The sequence below is a fragment of the Gasterosteus aculeatus genome, chromosome 8 (assembly GCF_964276395.1).
Source record: "Gasterosteus aculeatus chromosome 8, fGasAcu3.hap1.1, whole genome shotgun sequence".
Taxonomy (NCBI): domain Eukaryota; kingdom Metazoa; phylum Chordata; class Actinopteri; order Perciformes; family Gasterosteidae; genus Gasterosteus; species Gasterosteus aculeatus.
Genome location: NC_135695.1, coordinates 19,017,400 through 19,034,357, shown reverse-complemented (window position 1 = coordinate 19,034,357; position 16,958 = coordinate 19,017,400). Strand labels below are relative to the sequence as shown.

The window sequence follows — 16,958 nt, the reverse complement described above, 5'->3', positions numbered from 1 at the left end:
GCCACCTGCTTTCGCTGCTTGGCTGAGGCCTTGGGTCGACCAATAAACAGCCGCCTTTCACCTCCGGCCGATCGTTTCGGACCTGAGGGGTCAGGGGTCGCCGTGTGAGGAGGTGCCGCCAGCAGCTGAGCTACGGGGAAGGTGGTGGTGGGGGGGGGACAGACGCGTCGAGACAAGAACCTGCAGCGTCATCACCGTCTCTGAGATGCACAGCCGCCCCCACCCCCGCGTGCGCCCATGCGTGCTTCCGCGAGCACGCACGGGCGCGTAAAATGTGCCGCAAACTGCGGTCCGCGGTCCCTTGCTCGCGCACGACCGGAGGGTCGGTTGGGTTCACTCACATAGTCATGGAAAGCCTTGGCCTCGCTGGAATGTTCACATGTCTCCCTCCGGTCCGGGGCGGCGCAGTACAGATCCCAGAATACACTGTGCACACAGGGCGAGAGAGAGAGAGAGAGAGAGAGAGAGAGAGTCAGGCAGATTCAGAGACACGTTGTGTTGCTTTTTGTGTGTTTCTGAAGTGGACATGTGAGACATGAAGACACGTTAGTGTGCTGAGGGAAAGTGGTTAAAGTGCAGTGATGGAGGTACAACAGAGGGAGTAAGGCGGGAATGAGACTAAAATCCTGCTTTAATAATCAAGATTATTCTCTATTTGGGGGCCGACAAAAGGTAAAGTGAGACTCAGGTCAGTAACGTTTGTTCAGGATTATTCAGAATATCTGTATTTTTCATTTTCAGAAACACCGATGATGGAAGCACAAAGTTTCAGCGAGAAATTAACTCGAGAATGTTTCGGAAATTTTAAACGCATTAAAAAAAACAAAAAAAACAATAAATAAAAGAGACTCTTGATGAAGAAGACAGTTCTAACAACAACAAAAAGTACTTTGTACTTTGCACAATTGGTATGGTAGGAAAAATACAGCTGTTTATTCTTGTGTTCTGTGTAAACAAAATGAATGTCCACGTATTCTAAAATAGCTTAAACTCAGCTACAACCTTTAGCACTATTGATGAATCCTTATTTTGCATTTTGTATTATTTTTATTAGTTTGCTCAAATGTGTCCCATCACCATTTTCCAAAACCAAAGTTTACATATTCAAATAGCCTGCTCTGTTTGACAAACTGTCGCAGACGCAATGCCAGAGAACGAGTGAAACCAACACGACGTAGATGAATTGCTATTAAAAAGCTCTGTGAGAACAGAAACCCTTTAGTCGGATTGACGTTGGCCTCCACACTGACCGCCGGTCCTCCAGAGAGCTTTCATCCTGGAAGCACGGGTCACCAAACGTTCCTCTCGATCCGCCCCGGCGACCTGCGAGTTATTGACCAATGAGCTGTGATTATGTCACTTACTGCCAAATCAGCCGTTTTCACATTAGTTAATTAGACCAATCCCGCTCCTTCGGGGCAGCGAGGGGCCACCGGGTCCCTCTCCAAATGGGCCCTTAATTACTGCGCTGAAATGAAGTACCTGCTAAGACGCTGCACATTGAGGACTTCTTCTTCTCCAACATATTGATTTCATGTACACGTATAAAAAAAAAAAAGAAGCGCTGAGCTCGGCCTCGCTGTCAGTTTAAGAGGGTGCGAGTAAACTGTTGCGTGCGTTCTTGGTGCCGACGTCGGCCACAGACTCTCGGGTTTTGACGGACTGCGAAATGGAGCAGAAAGTGTGAGCTGATGAGCCGTGTCGCTGTCACCCTGTCACACGTGGTCACTCTACACCGAGCACGCCGGCCTGTGCCTTCATCTCCTAAACACGGTTATTACAAAACATCCCCCGACCCCCCGACCCCAACTTCTCCTCCTCCTGGTCCTTTGAGCTACAGGCGGTTCCTGAAAACACGAAGAAGAGGTGCGCACGCGAGCTACGACAGCAGAGTGCTGCTGGAGCGTTTGAGGATTGAGGAACAGAAGCCGGTGTACATTATCATATCTACCGCTTCTCCGTCGCCCACAGTGGATCCGCTCGCCTCCCGGGGGAAAGGAAAGTGAGCGTAGGTTACCGTTTGTCGCCGGAAGGAGGAGGCAGGAAGCCGGCAGCATCTCAGGGGCCCGTGAGGTCTGAAACGGAGCAGCTGACCTGAATCTCTTTCTCTCTCCGTCGCTCTGCATAATCTGGAAAAAGCATCACCGGTGGACGAGACTCGTTTTCAGGGGGTCGACCAGGGTCTCGCCCCCTCGTCCGCTGTCCGGTGGGGGAAAGGCGTCGTATGAGCGGGCGGAGTGACTCTGGTTCTGGGAATTCTGGCTGGAGGCATCGCTAAGCTGGGATTCAACAATCCCACCCGCGTTTCCGGGGGGGAAAAAAACGCCTCATGCCAGCGTTGTTGTCTCTTCCTTTTTTTGGAGACGCAAATCTTTAGAAATGATCGTGGACGTATGAATTGCAGTTAATTAGCATCTGCGAGAAACGGTGTACTCTGCACACCTTTGTAATAGCAAATGTTCCATCTAATCATTTCAATCTAATCATCTCATCACGGGAAGCTCCTAGTTATTATGAGCAGCAACCGATGGTATTTGAGCCGCACAACTGTGTATAGGAGACAACTTAAACCGCTCTTACTTTGAATGGCAACTTTGGGTCACGCAAACTGTTTTTTTTTAATTCATTCAAATGAGAAACAAGGCTAAAGAAATATGAGCCGGCACCGTCGACACACACACACACACACACACACACACACACACACACTTAGTATCCAGAACAGAGGAGGAAGGGATTAGCGACCAGGCGTCCAGAAGAAGACAATTACTAAAAATGAAATGCCATCATGATAATTGTTTGCAATTAACTGTGGTGTGACAAAGCCAGTATAATAAGCAGCGTAAACAAAGACACGGAGAGACAGACGCGCCGGGCCGCCGGTAGCGGGGCCGCGCGATCCTTTAGACGTGGCGAAAAAACAGGCTCCGAAGAGGAAAGTTCCGGCGAGTCGAGCGGACTGCGGCTTATCATCCGGCAAGCAGGAAAACAACCGTACCGGAGTGCCGCGTCAAGCAGCAATACTCTGACATAGTAAACGGGGACATGCTGACGGCCCAGAAGTGCCAATGCGCCCGTTATTACAAGGGGAGGTGACCAAACCTTCATCCTCCTCTTATTACTCCTGGAGTCTCTTAAAACAACAACCATTGGGAGGCGATCTGCTTTTTAAAAATATATCCAATTTTCTGTTCTGAAAAATGGATTATAATAAGTGGAAGTGGAACGTGTGCTGGCCTTGGTGGGCATGCTTGCTTTAATTATTCTTTTGCTTTCTCGCATAACCATAACAGTATTAATACAAACAGTCTGCTGCTCCTTTGGAATCAGCCGAATTGACCGTATTACCGTTTTTAACAGCTGGCCGACGGTCCGTCTCCTGCGTTGGACTCAACGAACACTATCTCAAGTTCAGCCTGGATTTAGCAGCAGAAACACGCTCTGAGGAGGGCCGGGTGAATTTAAGCAAGCGGAGGGTGGTGGAGGAGAAAGAGGTGGAGGAGAATCTCTGAATCCTTTCATATAAAAAGAGCAGCCCAGACATTTAGGGGCTGGACTCTCACTGCTTTCTCTGCCCCTCACAGACAAGAATTTAAGCTGGAGGCAATCACACAGAGCATCCCTCGACATGCTGTTGTTGTGCTAAGGTTTTCATGTGTGTGTGTGTGTTTTGTGTGTTGGGGGGAGAGGGGTGTGTGTGTGTGTGTGTGGGGGTGGGGGGGATTCAGTGGCCATCCAGTGAAAACTGGTTAAAGCAATCGATTTGCGGATAAGGAGGAGACAACTAGCGGCAGCCAATAGAGAGGGAGCTAATGACACAATCAACACCTGCAGCCCTCGCTGAGCCTTTTCTTTATCCTTCCAACCACAACAACAGATGTGGATGAGTGACCCCCACCCGACAGGCTCCCTCTGCCTCCACCAACACCACCCCTCCGGGCCCCCTTAAAGCCACGGCCTCGCGCTGAAGCCGTCCTGCAGGAAGCAGAGGGCAGGAGGGACGAAAAAAACCCCAGCGAGATGCTGAGGAAGGGACGGCGGGGGCGGGGCTAAGGGCGGCGTCTTAGATTTGGCTGTTTTAACACAAAAGAGGCAGGAATGCAAAGAGTTAATCCGTTCGGGGGTCTCTCTTCCGCAAACAAAAGGGACGGGCCTCCAGACAAAGGTTGAGGGAGGGGAAGCAAAGGGTGAGGGACGAGGGAGGTTGGTGGCTTTCCTACCATCTGGAGCTTTTGTTTTGGGGGGGAGGTTGCAGAGGAGGGGAGGGGGGGGGGGAGGTTCGCTGGGACCTCCCCCGGACCCCACCCCCCAGTGAGTCTCCGCGTCCACGTGCTGTGTGGCCCAGACAGACGCGACCCCCCCCCCCCACCCGAGGCCACACTGCCCCGGGGTCCCGTCCCCGCTCAGCTCGCCCGATCACCAGCCGCCCCTCCAGCCGCACGCAAGGTCGCCTCCCACAGTCTCACGGAAGATTTTGGATGCAGTCAGAACTCACACTACGACTCTCTCTCTCTCTCGCACACAAACACACACTGGGCCGGTCGCCCTGAGCCCTCTCATTGGTTCAGGCCAGAGCAAACCTACGCTGTATGTTTGTGTATGTCATTCTGTCAGCATTACTGGTAGCCGTCCAATCGAGAGCTGTCAGGTTGGAAGAAGCCGGGCTCTTTAGGGGCCATTATGAGCCGTGTCAACAGGCCGCACAATTACAACACACACTGGGGCCGCAGAGCCTGAATGAACGAGGCGGCGACTCCGGGTTTATTACACAGGGCTTTGGGGATGAGCGTGACAGCGTGACTGACAAACAGAGCGGGGCCCCGTCAAACCTCTTAACCCGGCCCCGTTTACCCTCTGGCGCTGCCTTGCTCGGGAATCAGCCTTCCAACCTTCGGGCCGGGCGGCCTGCTCGATTACTCGCCTGCATCCTTTTGCAGGATACAGCGCTTTCCTCGTCGCTGCCTGCGCGCCCGCCTCCTTGCCGTTGAGTTTTCTCAGCCTTGCGACTGGAAAGAGGGGAACTCTCCCTTTGGGTGTTTCCATTCCCTCTCATTGAAACGTGGAGCGTGTAGGCGTCGGGCCCTGGGCCCTCTGACCCCCTGTTCTTCCAGCCGAATGGAGAAACAAGGTCTTCTTTCCAGCCGACATTAGGAGATGCGACTGTGTGGGTTTGTTTAAACACGCAGAAAGAAAAGTGGAAGAGCCCAGGTCATAGCCTCGTTCTGCTGAAGGGAGAGTGAGGTTCAAAAGCCACGAAAGCAGGAAGTTGAACGTGCCAAAGATGGCAATCCCGTCTCGAGTCATGACTCGAGGAAACAGACCCCACAGACATCACACGTTCATTTGTTGATTCGGTGTGACATTTGCTTTCCCAAAAGTCCACTTTCCAATTTGCATGGAAAAAAAATAAATAGTCTGACTGTTTCTTTTTTTCATTCATCATTGAAGTAATCCGGTGATAGTTGTTGGTGCATCCATTGAAAAACAAGTTGTACTAATAGATAATTAGGGACACTTTTAATGCTGTCAACACTAACAACGTAAACAAGTATAGGCTTATTGGGACTCAAATTACAGGCCACAGCCCGTCATTGAGGACATAATTCTGGATTTTGTCTGAGAGGTTCACCGTGTCAGGACCCCGGTGACAGAGGATCTGTTTCTGATTGGACAGAAAGCCCCGACGTGAGGTTTAAAAGAGAAATCAGAAGCAAGGTAAGTTACCTCACTTGTCAATCAGAGCCAAAATAACCGCACTTAAAATGTGTGTGAGATGATGTACTTAGCATTCCCTGCAATTACTGTCCCTCTCCACCCATGCACATTCTTTCAGACCTTCAAGAATCCTTCTGCCGTTCCCAACTAAAGCTGTTGAAATAACGTGCACGTGTGTGTGTGTGTGTGTGTGTGGTCAGGGGCGAGGAAGAGAGAAAAGGATCACATGTACATACCACCACCATGAGTGTAAAAATCCTGGAGGTTCCCCAAGTGTGATGTTCTTCTCCCATCGGATCTGAGAGGAAGAGAGAGAGAGAGAGAGAGAGAGAGAGAGAGCGAACGGGGGAAGACAGAGGAGGGAAATGAAAAATTAGACGTCGCCGCATGTTTTATGCATATCGTAATCATTTTGCTCAGCCGTCCTTTGGACGGACAAAGCGATACTGGGAAGCGAACGGGCCGACGGGCGGCGCCGAGCTTCCGGATAAGTAAACTCGTGGCTGCCTATAAAGCGGCGGCCCTCTGCGGTGCCCTCACGGACCAGCGGAGCTCCTGCATCTGGACACCGAGATAAGATCCAGTGAGAGATAGCGGACCCCGCCGCCTGCTTCACACACACACACACACACACACACACACAGTCCTACTGACCTGACTCCACATGCACACACACACACGCAGTCATAGACACACACACAAACAGTCCTACTGACCTGACTCCACATGCACACACACACGCAGTCCTACTGACCTGACTCCACACGCATACACACACACACACAGTCATAGACACACACACACACAGTCCTACTGACCTGACTCCACATGCACACACACACGCAGTCATAGACAGGTATGATTCACCGGAGTGCGTGTGGACAGCATGACAGCAGCAGGCCTTTTCTTTGTTTGCCGTACATCAGACCCCGGCTTCAGGTTTCCATTGAAGGGTTCGCTCTATAGATTTCCCCGCTGTGGTTTATGGGGGATGTACAGTGGGTGGGTCGGGCTTGTTGATTTAATGCCGCTAAAGAGCTGAGTGCTGCACTGTGCCAAAGAGCGTAGAGTGGCAAAGTCCTCCCGGGGACAGAAGTGTATTGTGTGTATACTATGAATATTAGGTTGTGCGCGTTTGTGCGTGCTCCTCACTGAAGAGGAACCGAGGCTAATTGAGGCAGTCCAGGTGATCTTATTAGATGAGCAGGTGTGTGTGTGTGTGTGGTCCTCCAGTTTACCTGCAAGTCTGCCATTTATTGAAACATCTGTTTCCCTTTTTTCTTTGGGAGTGTGTGTGTGTGTGTGTTTGTGTGGGAAAGAGAATGCGCGGTACAAAAGGTGCTGGGGTCGATGCATGCAAAAAAAACACCTTGAACAACACATACACTGGGTTAAGTGAAAAAAAGAGAAACGTATCCCTTAATATGACGAAACTTTTGCAGCAGAAATACAGACGTGACACGGCAGATTGTACAAAACAAAGGAGTTAAGTTACAAGCCCAGACAAAGTGTATATTTTAGGCTACTATTTTGATATCTGTAATTTTGCAAATATTTTACGTTTCAGCTTCGTAAATGTAATTTAAGAAACTCCATCTCTTTTGGTTTTAGACAAATACATATTAGACTTTAAAAAAGCTATTGTAAAGGCCTCGGGGGTTAAAGGAATAATCTATAGTTTTACTATCTTTTGATATGATAATGAGACAAAATGGTTATTTGATTTATTAAGATTAAATGTAATTTATTAAGATTAAATGTAATTTATTGGCGGTGCATTTATGCTCCTAATGTTGGAGTATCCCTCCAAATTTGCCATGTTTTTTTTATTTAGAGCAATTTATTTGTAATGTGATTTTGTTCTCCATTTGCTTTCTCTCTGTCTGGAGAAGCGAGCAGCAGAATACAGCAAGGAGATTTAAATGGAGGTTAATAGTGAAGAAAAGAGGCAGATGATCAACAAAAAAAGAAAAAGGAAAAAGAATCAAGGCCAGGTGACGGCGATCAGGTTTTGTGTGCTTTAAGAAACACCAGGAGGACGTTGACCGAGTGCAAACACGGTAACTGACATGCAAAGGACTGTAACAGATCACGTGTGTGCATTTCTTCAAACACTCGTGAGGGAACATTTTACTGCTGCCCCGAAGAGGGAAAAGGTGAAAGGTCGAGATCCACCCATTACTGTCAGTGGAGTCCAAATACATATTTACTGTAGGACTTTTATCATATTGAGTGTCCGGTCTTTCACAGCTCATTTTGTTGCCAATGCCAAAAGTAAAGCATGAAATAAACGGCTGTGGTTGGAAGCAGTCACAGGCAAACCTAGCAAAAGCTCCATCAACTATAAAAGGGGAAGCCTATTATATAAATACTTAAGACACTTTAGGAAACACTCTTATTCACTTTTTCGCCGAAAGACCAATCCAAAAAATGTACTTTCTGGTGTCTGTACTATAAATATGAAGCTACAGGCAGTAATGCTACGCTACGCTCAGCATGCGGAGCGTTTAAAACGGGCCGGCACTGGTTACCTGCCCACTTCACGGTAAGTACAAAGCTCCAGGGAGTAACCAGTTATCTCTTTATACGAGTTCCCTATGCTAAGCTAAGCTAAAGCCTGTTGCTCACTCGTCTGGGTGTGCAGCGTGGCGTCATACGGACGAACACGAGGCCACCTGACAAAACACTGTCAGTATTAAAGCTGAACGACGCGGACCCGCCTTTTAAAAAGCCCTGTCGGTGTCGGGGTACACGGGACCATTAGCAGGAAGGACGTCCATTAAGGAAGAGGAGGCAACACATTAGAGACGTTCCCTCTCTGACCGCTCAGGGAAGAAGAAGAGCCGACCTGGGACGCGTGGTCGTGTTTTAAATATTAAAAACTGAGCTTGATTTGACTTGGCAGGAACTGACAGCGCTTGTCAAATGTTATGACAACTCACTATATGTTAAAACTGCTCTAAATGAAGGGTGGGTAATTATATTTAGTAGCTGTAAATCAAAGAACACATTTTTTTAAAAAGAGTCCTGGCACGTGGAGTTTTTCCCGGGTCCACGGACCGAATGGGAGCGAGGTCGCCGCTTGAACATTTGTTGTGAATTTCGTTCCCGGTGGTTCAATGGAGGGGGAACCACTTTAGACCACTTTAGAAACAGGAAGTCAAACTGAAAGAACGTCTTACCTCTGACAGGAAGGTCTGTGCTGATTTCTGTGCGCCGACATGCAGCAAATACTCGTACACGTATAAAGCTAACCTGGAAACAGAGAGAGAGAGAGAGAGAGAGAGACAGGTGTCAGCGTCCATCACATCTTTTACACTCCTCAGTACAAACACAGAGCAGCAGAACGTTTGAGCATGTAACTGGAGTTAAATCTCATATGCTGACGAGATTTACTTGTGTGTTCTTACGTGCAAGAACAAGAACCTGGCTGCTCTGCACAAGTAGGCTGAGATGGGAGCATACCGGACCACCTTGTGTGAATAACTTCATAAAACACCAACGTCTTGCTAGCAAAGGGCTGAAGGAGCGCTTGGTGTCGACTGCCAGTGGGTTCGGTTCTACCAGGCAGCTTTTGATGTACTGTTAATACAAAAAATAAGTCTATGTCAAAGCTTTGAAAATTGCCGCCTTCTGCTCGAAAAGGCAAAAGACGGCACAGCTTGTATTGATGTTGAAAGCGGTCGTTGAATGGTAGAAAAGCGTCGCCTGCAGTCTTTTGGTCACTTGAACACTTAAATCACGCGGAGAAAAGACAAAACAACCATTTTCCGCTGGGCGTACAATTTTTATTTTCAATTGACTATTTTATGACAAGTCGTGCCAGTTTTGACATTTTCTGTGTGATTTGTTAAGAGTTAATGTCATGTTTTAACATAGTAGGTAAAAGTCTGGTTGCCTGGCAACAAGACGAGCAGACTCCATGAAATCACTGCTCCCGGCTACGAAACGGTCCGACACGTAAAAAGCAGAGTCCGTTCTAAAAAGGACTTAAAAACAAGCGCATTTTAATACTTAGAGAGATTACGAGGACAGTTTGTTATCTTCAGACACTGCCACGGTGGCCATTTCCCCCCCCACCCCCGCGTTGAGACGTCATGCTAAGCTAAGCCAGCGTTGTTCTCGCTGAATACGTTACGTATAAGTCTTCTCATCGACAGAGAGAAAGCAAATATGTGTACAAAAGCATCTTTTAACTGAAGATGCAAAAAGTTGTCCCGATCGACCAGAGTGGAAAAACAGAGGGGGATTTTTTTTGGGGGGGGGGGCAGATAGTATTTCTCTCTCGCTCAGCAGCTGACTCATCCTTGTCACCTGTCACCGTCCTTGCCTTGTTAACTCTGCTGACACCCCGTGTGAGACAAGAAGGCACCATGGCGACTCAAACCTTCCACCGAAGAGCGACGTAATAAGCGCCCTCTTGTTCTTCTGTGTCTGCCAGAACGAGACCACGGAGCGCCGCGGCCCGATCGCCACGGCCACGTCCAGTCGGACCAGTCTGGACAAACGCAACAGCCAGCGATCATCTGTATGCAAGCGTGAAGGCGGGAGGATGGGGGGTGGGGGGGGTCAGGGGGGAGGGGCGCTGTGCTCGTGTGCACGGAGGGCGATCAAGGCCGGAGCAGACACACCGAGGTACGATGCTTGAGTTGATACTGAAAGAATCGATAATGAGCCCGAGTCGAGCAACCTGATTCATTATCTCCATCGAAAGAAGAAGAAAAAAAAAAAAAGGAGGTATAAGCGAGCTTCACCGCGATCCGCCACGGCCGGTCCCAACCAGTTTCAACTAGCATTAGAAACTAGATGCTATCGCCTGGTTTGTTCCTCATGCAACATTTCACATGTGTTCAGTGTGAACACACCAAAAAAACTACATCACTGTTTCTTTGCTGCTTAAAAGCTCCGGTGTGCAGAAAAAGGGTTGTAAGAAGTCGGCGAGGAGCAAACTGCTTGCTGTAAATGTTTAATATCGATCTCGGATGAACTGACTGGTATCGTTGAGTGAAACTGATCAGCGTTGTGTAACAAGTCTGTCTGTTAATTGTAACGTGTTGTCTACTAATGTGAATCCATTCAACAAATGACGTGTTATGAAAAAGTTAGGTTGGTGAACAGTATAAAACACCAGGTCCTCATTCCCATGAGCATTGCGGCTGCGCGCTGGCATCTGTCATGGCGGACCCCGGAGAGACCTCGGGGGCTCCGTGTCCCAACGATGGGCACCTGCCCCGGCTGCAGTGAATTATTTAAAAACACTCATCAAACCAGGCTCCAGAGGACGCCTTTTGTTCCTCTGTCAGAGGCGGTAAGTGTAACTCGGTGAAGGAGGAGAATTTTTCGGCGAGCTGACGGAGGAAAGCCCGAAAGGCCAAGTAGATAAAGGTGGTTCTGGGAGGGTGGGGGGCAGATGGAGGGGAGGATGGGGGGTAGTTGTACTGTACAGGGGAGCTGTGTCAGAGGGGAACTGAAGGTCGGGGGCCTCACCTCGGTCTTGGATACTGTAAACCTGAATTCCTGCACTGCACAACTACGCACTCGTGTCACACAGGAATAAAAGATGAGCCGCTTAAAAGACAACTCCCCCCCCCCACCCTCCCCCGCCCTCCCCCACGACTCCTCTGCAGCGCATTTCACTCGTCGGCAGAGGAAAGGTAGCAATAACGTATGTGGCTTTAAATGATGAGAAGAAGCCTGTTAAGGCCCAAGATGTAAAGCTGCCAATATAATTTACAATTTACATCAATGGAGAAATTAACAGGAAAAAACTGTTTTTGGGGGAATCTGCTGCACCTTCAGCAACCTTCTCCTCCCTGCCGGCCCTAACCTTGTGCGGTATAACCACGGCTTTCCTCCGTGTCCACACATCAAGGATATCTCTCCCACTGCCTCGTCCCCAGGAAACACACCTGACATTTAGCCCCGGGCTGCCCCCATCCAGCCCCCCCCCCCCCCCCCCCCCCTTTGCTCGCCTACAGAGACAAGGGCATCTCGGCTTAGTTTAGCCGGCGAAAGCGCAGACGGATAGCAAATGAACTTTCATGTCGTCGTTTCAATAATTGAGCAGCGGGAGCAGGGTGAGGGGAGGAGGAAGCCACGGAGGCCCCGGCGCCGTTTGTGCTTTCACGTACAATCTTTGACAAAAGGAATAAACATGGATGGCTTGAATTATTTATGGGCTTCAGAAGGGAAACTGAATGTAGCACAAAACAGAGCTGGATTAAAAAAAAAAAAAAGACGCAAAATGTATTTTCCCTACATTTTAAATATTTATGAATATTTCACGAGAGAGACACCTGTGATACCGCAAGGACGTTGCACGCTTTGTGTCGCCGGTTCCTTTGTCAAAAGGCACCAGAATCTGCACGCGTGTGAACACGCCGGGCTTCAGCCGCGTGGTTAATCCACCGCCACGCTCAAACATTTAGTCCTGTGGCGGCTGCGAGCTCGCCGGAGGAACTCCTCTGACCTCCGAGCGTCACTGACTGATAAACTCGCTGCTCGGCACTTTACACCCGAGGGAGGCAGAGGACGCGGATCCATCGTTTTGACACAGCCGGCGGGTTTCGTCGTCACCTCCTCCTGGTCGACGAGGACGGGAATGTGATGCAGGTTTGACCTCAACAGTCCAGACTAAATGGATTCAAGTCTTCCTCGAGTACCTGTTGTCTTCCTTACTCGTCCTGCGCGCTCCGTCACATTAACAACTTCAGGCGACGCAGCCTCAATATTTATACTGTCTCCTTTATTTCACGTGAGCAAGCTATCCGATTTGTGCGGATGCAGCCAAAGCGGCTGACGAAAGGCGGCATTAATTGACTGTTGACGCGTGTGAATGAAGGCAGTCAGCCAAAGGGCGCCGAGGGCGAATCAAGGGGTTCTTTACTTTTAGCTGAATGTTTCTGCCTGTGACAGCTCGTGGCTCTTTATGCCTTCTTCAAAAAGGGGTGAAATGCAGACGGCAGAGCCATCTGTGTAGAATCAAAACCGTGCATTCAGACATGAAGATCCCAATTAGACTGCATGTAAATACGTGGGAGGAGCCAAAGCAGGATGTAAAGAATCCCCAGTTCAAAACAAACTGATTAACTTGAAGTTCCTTTCGCAAACAAACCCATCAACACTCGAAGTCGCGCGAAACTCTCTGTAAACAAACACGGGAGATTAGAAAACAAACGCGGGGAGCAGATTTCTTTTGGAAAATTAAGAACGTGCTTTTAAAAAATGAGATGTTTGCTCCAGCTATTACATATTTTTGTGAATGGCACCTTTAATTAGAAAGCTGGATTCATCAGCGCATGTTTCAAAGAGGCTCCAGTTACTAAATAATAAGGGAACATCAATAGTGAAGCTGCTGTACCCCTCTTCAAATTAAATTCAATAAAACGCTGGGGAAAATAAAGTGCGGAGAGTAATTAATTTCTTTCGGTCGCAACAATGATATTAGATATCAATGTTTTCTTTTCACAAAAAGCCCGATCGCATTAATGTTTCTCAAGGATGTGCACAGAAAACACTTCACTCCCGCCCGGGCCGCCTGCCTGCGAACTTCAGACAGTGAAACCAGGCGGCGGTTGTGTGCCGAGGCCTTGGCCATGTGCAGGAATCCGCATCGTTTGTCCAACGTACATGCAAACGTTTTATGTTGCATTTCTGAATAAGTTTTGCGTCTCAGTGTTCAAGGCTTTGAATAAAAACCGCAACACACACATACAACTCCATGCAGTTCCACAAACACACGACGGATGTTGTAACATTTTCTTTAAGCTGCTGCGGACTCCTGATGAGTTCAGCGCCATGAACACGGGAGGTGGACGCTGGACTACAGCAGAACTTTCGCTTGTTCTAATGAACAGGGCCTTCGGACCGCTTTAAACTTTAACCAAGAACACGTTTCTTTTGGCTGTTGTGAAACTCTCAGATTACTCCCTGAAAAGCTGCAGCAGTTGGCCGTCGCTCTGAACGACACCAGATTGCTAACCGAAACCAAACGGCGTCTCCAAAGTGTGCGACGGAGTTTAAAGAGAAGTCAGAGAGGAAGTGACACAAAATCGCCCTGTGCAACTTACTCACGTGCCCTGCGCACACCTTTGTGTTGTCTGATAGGGACTCAAATGACATTCCTATCCACGTCTACCTGCCCTCAATTTAATCCAACTGTAATACTCAGTTTTAAACAGAGAATCATGTTTAAATAAAACACCCCATGGAACATAGGGAGAACCATTTTAATTTGTAGCAAACAGACAAGCGGATGCACACTAAACTTTGTGTAGTCAAGACAGACAATATATTATCACTCTGTGGTACATTTAATAAAATGTATGACGTGATAATCAATTCTCTTTGCAAGATCACAGCTGTGATATTTGTGTCATCCCGGTCCAGCCGGGGCGGCCTTTTTTTTTTTTTTCGAATATGTAAAGAGCCATATGAATATGTAAATATGAGCTAATTCAGTGATGCATTGAGGCAGCTGTTGTGCGCTCCACATTTACAAGGAAACATGTGTCGGCCCTGCGGGGCGGGTTAGGGCGACACGACAGGTGAGGGGAGAGGTCAGGCCTCGTCTATTATGTGCGGACGATACCTACACCTTTAGCTCCCCCCTCCTCCCTTCCCCTCTCCCCCCTCCCACAAGCTCAACACATGGGTGCAAAGCATAGGAGATCTAATGTGGAACAAACGCAAACAATCAACAAGAGTTGTGTTATTCACAAGCAGCCTCGAAGCCGGCGCATTCGTCCCGGCTGCCGGAACACTTTCTTAATCCTCCTCCTACACTTTCATTGCAAATACATGCTGCTTCTGCACTGATTTCACTCCCAATAACACACGGAACATAATCCACACTCCCTGAACAAGCAACTAAAAGCTAACACACCATTTAAACCCATCCACTGCAGAGTTGTAAAAAAAAAAAAAGGGCACATAAGGAAGCCGCGCTAGACAAACAGGTGTAGGAGCTGCCCGACGTCTGCTGATGGTTCAAATGCAATATTAAAGCATCATATTGGTTCAAAGGTCACTCTGCCTGCTGTTCACTCAACCACATGGGACCGTTTTCATTTAGGATTCACTCTGCACACGCAAACACACACACGCACAGAGCGGCTACACTTATCCAATATTCACACGCGAAATGAAGCGCTGGGGGGCACCAGAAAGTGTGCAAAGTCGCTTTCGAGGAAGCTTACACTAAGCACATGAGCGAGGGCCACATCTCTCAGAAAGCTCAATCAATTGAATGTGACACGGCAAATGCGAGGAAAGGGAAAAAAAGAGAACAAGGGCGTCTCTGAGGAAATGTAGTTTGTATTCCAGGTGGAGGAGGTGTGGATGTGCACGGCCTCTCGGGACCTGACAGTGGTCTCTGGATTACAGTTGCCTCTCAGCGGGGACGCCTGCTCGCTCCTCTCACCTCACACTGGCAATTTCTTAGAAATACCAAGCGGCGATGAAGGCTACAGCGATCTGAAGCCCCGGGGATGCGGAGGAGATCCAGATCTTTTGAACACATGCAGGAATATTCTATAGGCAGCGAGATAAGGAGGCAGGAGCTTCAGTGCGCGAGGCACTCAAAAGTTACATCGGTCTTTTTTTTTTCTTCTCTTTTATTCATGTGCTTTGAAAACCAAATAAGGCAGTGAACACATCATCTGCCAAGCAACGAGATGGAATTTCACGGTTTAAAAAAAAAAAAAAATCTCTCGTTTTATTCTTCAATAACGTCCACGCGCGTGCAGGATGACACGCGGCACTCGGTTCTGTGATAGAAGTTTTTGAGATGAAGGTCTCCCCTTTCGCCTGAGCTGAGGCTAAAAAAAAAAGTTTCACCACCGCTACCTGGCTGCAGAATGGGACCCTCCGCCACCATCACCAGACCCCCCCTCCCCACCCCCCAGTCCCGCCAGCCGCCCATCTATCTCCCGGTCGGCTTCACGCAGCGAAACAGCCCTCTTTCATTCCTCGGAAAGTTTACGAGGGGACGAGCCCGTCGTCCAGACCAGAACCCCCCCACCCGCCCCCCAACAGACGCCTTGTCCTACAAGAAACGACATTTTCTTTCCTTTAAAAAAAAAACCCGCGCTTCATCTCCGGTCTCGCGCTGCAGGAGCCTGTTTGTAACATTTTAAATACATTGTTGCAGACCGAAATGTAGCAACGCGTTACAAGATGGTGGAGGGGAGGGGGGCCGAAGAAGTGTGCGCGCCCCGCAACCACCGCACAACATTAAGGAGGATACCCCGTGCAAACGGACAAAACGCAACAGAACCCCCGCCGTGCAAACCGGGAGGACAACTTAAAGTTTGGGAGACGCGCCTGAGAGGAGAGCGCGAGGAGAGGAGAGCGCGCACTTTGCTACAGTACGCCGCTTTTTAAATTACAACTACCTAGTTAAGAAAGTTGGACTCCCCTCCGGTGTGTCGTCCCCCCCACCCCCCCTCTCCATACCCCCCCACCGGCGGCAGCAGCCCCCCGTCCCCTCGCCCCGGAGATAAGCAAGGTAAAAGTCCTTAGGTGTGTAGCGCGTAATTCACTTACTTTTCTCTCGCTTGGCTATCGGAAGGGACGACAGCTCCTTTACCTTTGGCGTACATGCTGGATTCTGTTTTAAGACTTTTGCCCCACTCAACACCTGTCAAAGAAAGCAGCCAGGAAAACGCTCCATCTCCATAGCTACCCCTTTAGTGTTTTTCCTCCCCACCCCTCCCCACTTCTCCTCCTCCTCCCCCTCCTCCTTCTCTCTCCTCTCCCTCCCTCCCTTTCTATTCTTTTTTTTTTTTCTTTTTTTTTTTACATCTCCAACATTGGCCACAAATCAGGCACAGTTTCTATTGGGGGGACTTGAAACCGTCCTGTTGGATTTTTTTTTTCCTCCTCAGCCGCTGTTCCGCAGACCTGCTGCTACTCCCTCCGCTGTGCAAACGGTGGGGGCTCCTTAAAGGGAAACACACACTACTTGTTTACTGACCTCAGAAACATGAGGAGAGAAGGGGGGAAAGGCATGCCGGGTAACCAACCATAGCCAGCTCTTTTCTTTTTGGGAGGCTGGCAATAGTCCTAGTGCCCCCCTTCTCCCCCCCCCCCCCCCACCAAAAAAAGACATTCCAGGAGTCCAATTAGATTTTTTGACTTTGACTCACCAATGAGGACGCTACGGTCATTTATTGAAATGTTTTGCACAGATGATTGGGGGACGCGTTATTTGCTGTACTGGTTTTCAAGTAGTCAGTTGTTTG

The 16,958-nt window shown here is 49.0% G+C and overlaps 1 protein-coding gene across 2 annotated transcripts in view; it reads right to left on the bottom strand.

Annotated features, from left to right (window-relative positions):
- ssbp4 (single stranded DNA binding protein 4) overlaps window positions 1-16,494 on the bottom strand; it is a 65,325-nt gene extending 48,831 nt beyond the window's left edge. For both annotated transcript variants that reach the window (XM_040184287.2, XM_040184286.2), the window contains exons 1-4: window positions 16,261-16,494; window positions 8,898-8,970; window positions 5,952-6,013; window positions 342-426 (exon numbers count right to left, since the gene is read on the bottom strand). In XM_040184287.2, the coding sequence (XP_040040221.1) occupies window positions 342-426; window positions 5,952-6,013; window positions 8,898-8,970; window positions 16,261-16,316 (276 nt within the window). In that variant the 5' untranslated portion in view covers window positions 16,317-16,494. The remainder of the gene's footprint in view (window positions 1-341; window positions 427-5,951; window positions 6,014-8,897; window positions 8,971-16,260) is intronic.
- Between the last annotated feature and the right edge of the window lie 464 nt (window positions 16,495-16,958).